At 60.0% G+C, this 1,662-nt stretch overlaps 1 protein-coding gene across 1 annotated transcript in view; it reads right to left on the minus strand.

Moving 5' to 3' along the window:
- SCN4A (sodium voltage-gated channel alpha subunit 4) overlaps positions 1-1,662 on the minus strand; it is a 27,245-nt gene that overhangs the window by 2,708 nt on the left and 22,875 nt on the right. Inside the window, exons 22-23 of the mRNA XM_004707276.1 lie at positions 1,146-1,250; positions 248-518 (exon numbers count right to left, since the gene is read on the minus strand). Coding sequence (XP_004707333.1) covers positions 248-518; positions 1,146-1,250 — 376 coding nt within the window. The remainder of the gene's footprint in view (positions 1-247; positions 519-1,145; positions 1,251-1,662) is intronic.

Genomic DNA, 1,662 nt, shown 5'->3' on the forward strand with positions numbered 1-1,662 from the left:
GATGGCAGGCTGACTGTGAGCCCACCCTCTGGGATAAGTGTCCGTGTGTGGGTGCGTGTGCGTGTGTGTGTGTGTGTGTGTGTAGATGCTGACTGTGAGCCCACCCTCTGGAGATAAGTGTCCGTGCCAGGTGTCTGTGTGCGTGTGTCTGGGAACATACCAGGCGCACTCAAGAGGAGAAGGCACAGGTGGTTCTGAGTGGCTCAGCCAGGCCCGGGCCTGCCCATCCCCACCAGGTCCTGCTCACCGGCGATGGACAGGATGACAACCACAAAGTCGAAAATATTCCAGCCGACGGTGAAGTAGTACTGGCGCAGGGCAACCATCTTGAGCACACACTCCCCCGTGAAGACGACGATGAAGGCCATGTTGATGTAGTACAGGACGTCCACCTTGAACTTGCTCTGGTCATCCGTCTCCACCATCATGGTGACCATGTTGAGGCAGATGAGGATCATGATGGTGATGTCGAACACCTGCTTCATCACGAGGTCGTACACCAGGCCCTGGATCTTGTTCTGCAGCGGGGATCAGCGCATGGGGAAGTGGACCAGAGGCCAGGGCCGGGCCCAGGCAAGACAGGGCAGGCAGGAGACCCAGGATGACCACAGGGTGGGTGGAGAGGGAGGAGAGAAGACGAGAGAGTGAGGCAGAGTCTGTCTGCTGAGGACAGAAGGGAGGCGAGGGGTGGCTGGCCTCTGCTGGGTCCAGGAGTCAGTTCTTCTGTAAGGCCCTTGAGCAGCTCTCTTGCTGGAGGACCCTCCTCCCCTGGGGTCTCTAAGTGCCCCTCCCCTTCTCGGGAAGGCATGGCTCACTTTGGGGAGCGCCTGAATGTTCTCTCTCCCCCTTCCCGAGGGCCTCACCCTAGAGACCACTGAGGGTCCCAGGTGAGGGAGCAGGTGGTTGTGCAGGGGTGGGGCTGCAGGGGTGCAGGCTCTGCTGCCAGGCCGTAGGGCACCCTTGTGCCAATGAGGACGGGGTGGCCCTTGCTACAGCTGGACCCAGACTCACACTAGCAGCCTAGCCTTAAAGGTAGAGTGCAGGCTACAATTGGTGGTCCCTCTTGGGGACCAGATGTTCAGGCGCCTCCATTGACTGCGGCCTGGCCTGGCCTGGCTGCAGGAGGGGGTCCAGAGCGGTGGTACCTGGGGCCGGGGAATCGGCTTCTGAGGCTTCTTGGAGCCCAGTTTTTTCATGGCGTTGTAGTACTTCTTCTGCTCCTCCGTCATGAAGATGTCCTTCCCTCCAAAGTAGAATGGGATAAGGCTCCATAAGGTTGGGGTACGGAGGCCCTTTCTTGACCTCTAAGACCGCCCCTCCCTCCATGACTATCGTCTGAGCAGCCCCCACTGCTGCAGAGGGCCGTGGGAGGAAGGGGTCAGAGAGAGAGGGTGAAGGAGGAGGAGACTGAATGGGATTAAGGTCCCAGAGGAGGGAGGGGGTGGAGGTGACGGACAGAGGGAGGGGGACTGGACTGCCTCACGCATGTTTCCATTCTCATCGGCTCTGACAACAACTTAGCCGGGGGCTGGCATCAGCCCCACGTTACAGGTGAGCCAACGGAGGCCCGGGGAGGCCAGATCAGTTGATCAAGGTCAGCTGGTAGGGTCTGAACCGGGCCGGCTGTCTCCAGCAACAGCAGAGGAGGCGTTTAGGATGTGA

The sequence above is a fragment of the Echinops telfairi genome, unplaced genomic scaffold (assembly GCF_000313985.2).
Source record: "Echinops telfairi isolate 266 unplaced genomic scaffold, ASM31398v2 ScPeMD7_7458;HRSCAF=8496, whole genome shotgun sequence".
NCBI lineage: Eukaryota > Metazoa > Chordata > Mammalia > Afrosoricida > Tenrecidae > Echinops > Echinops telfairi.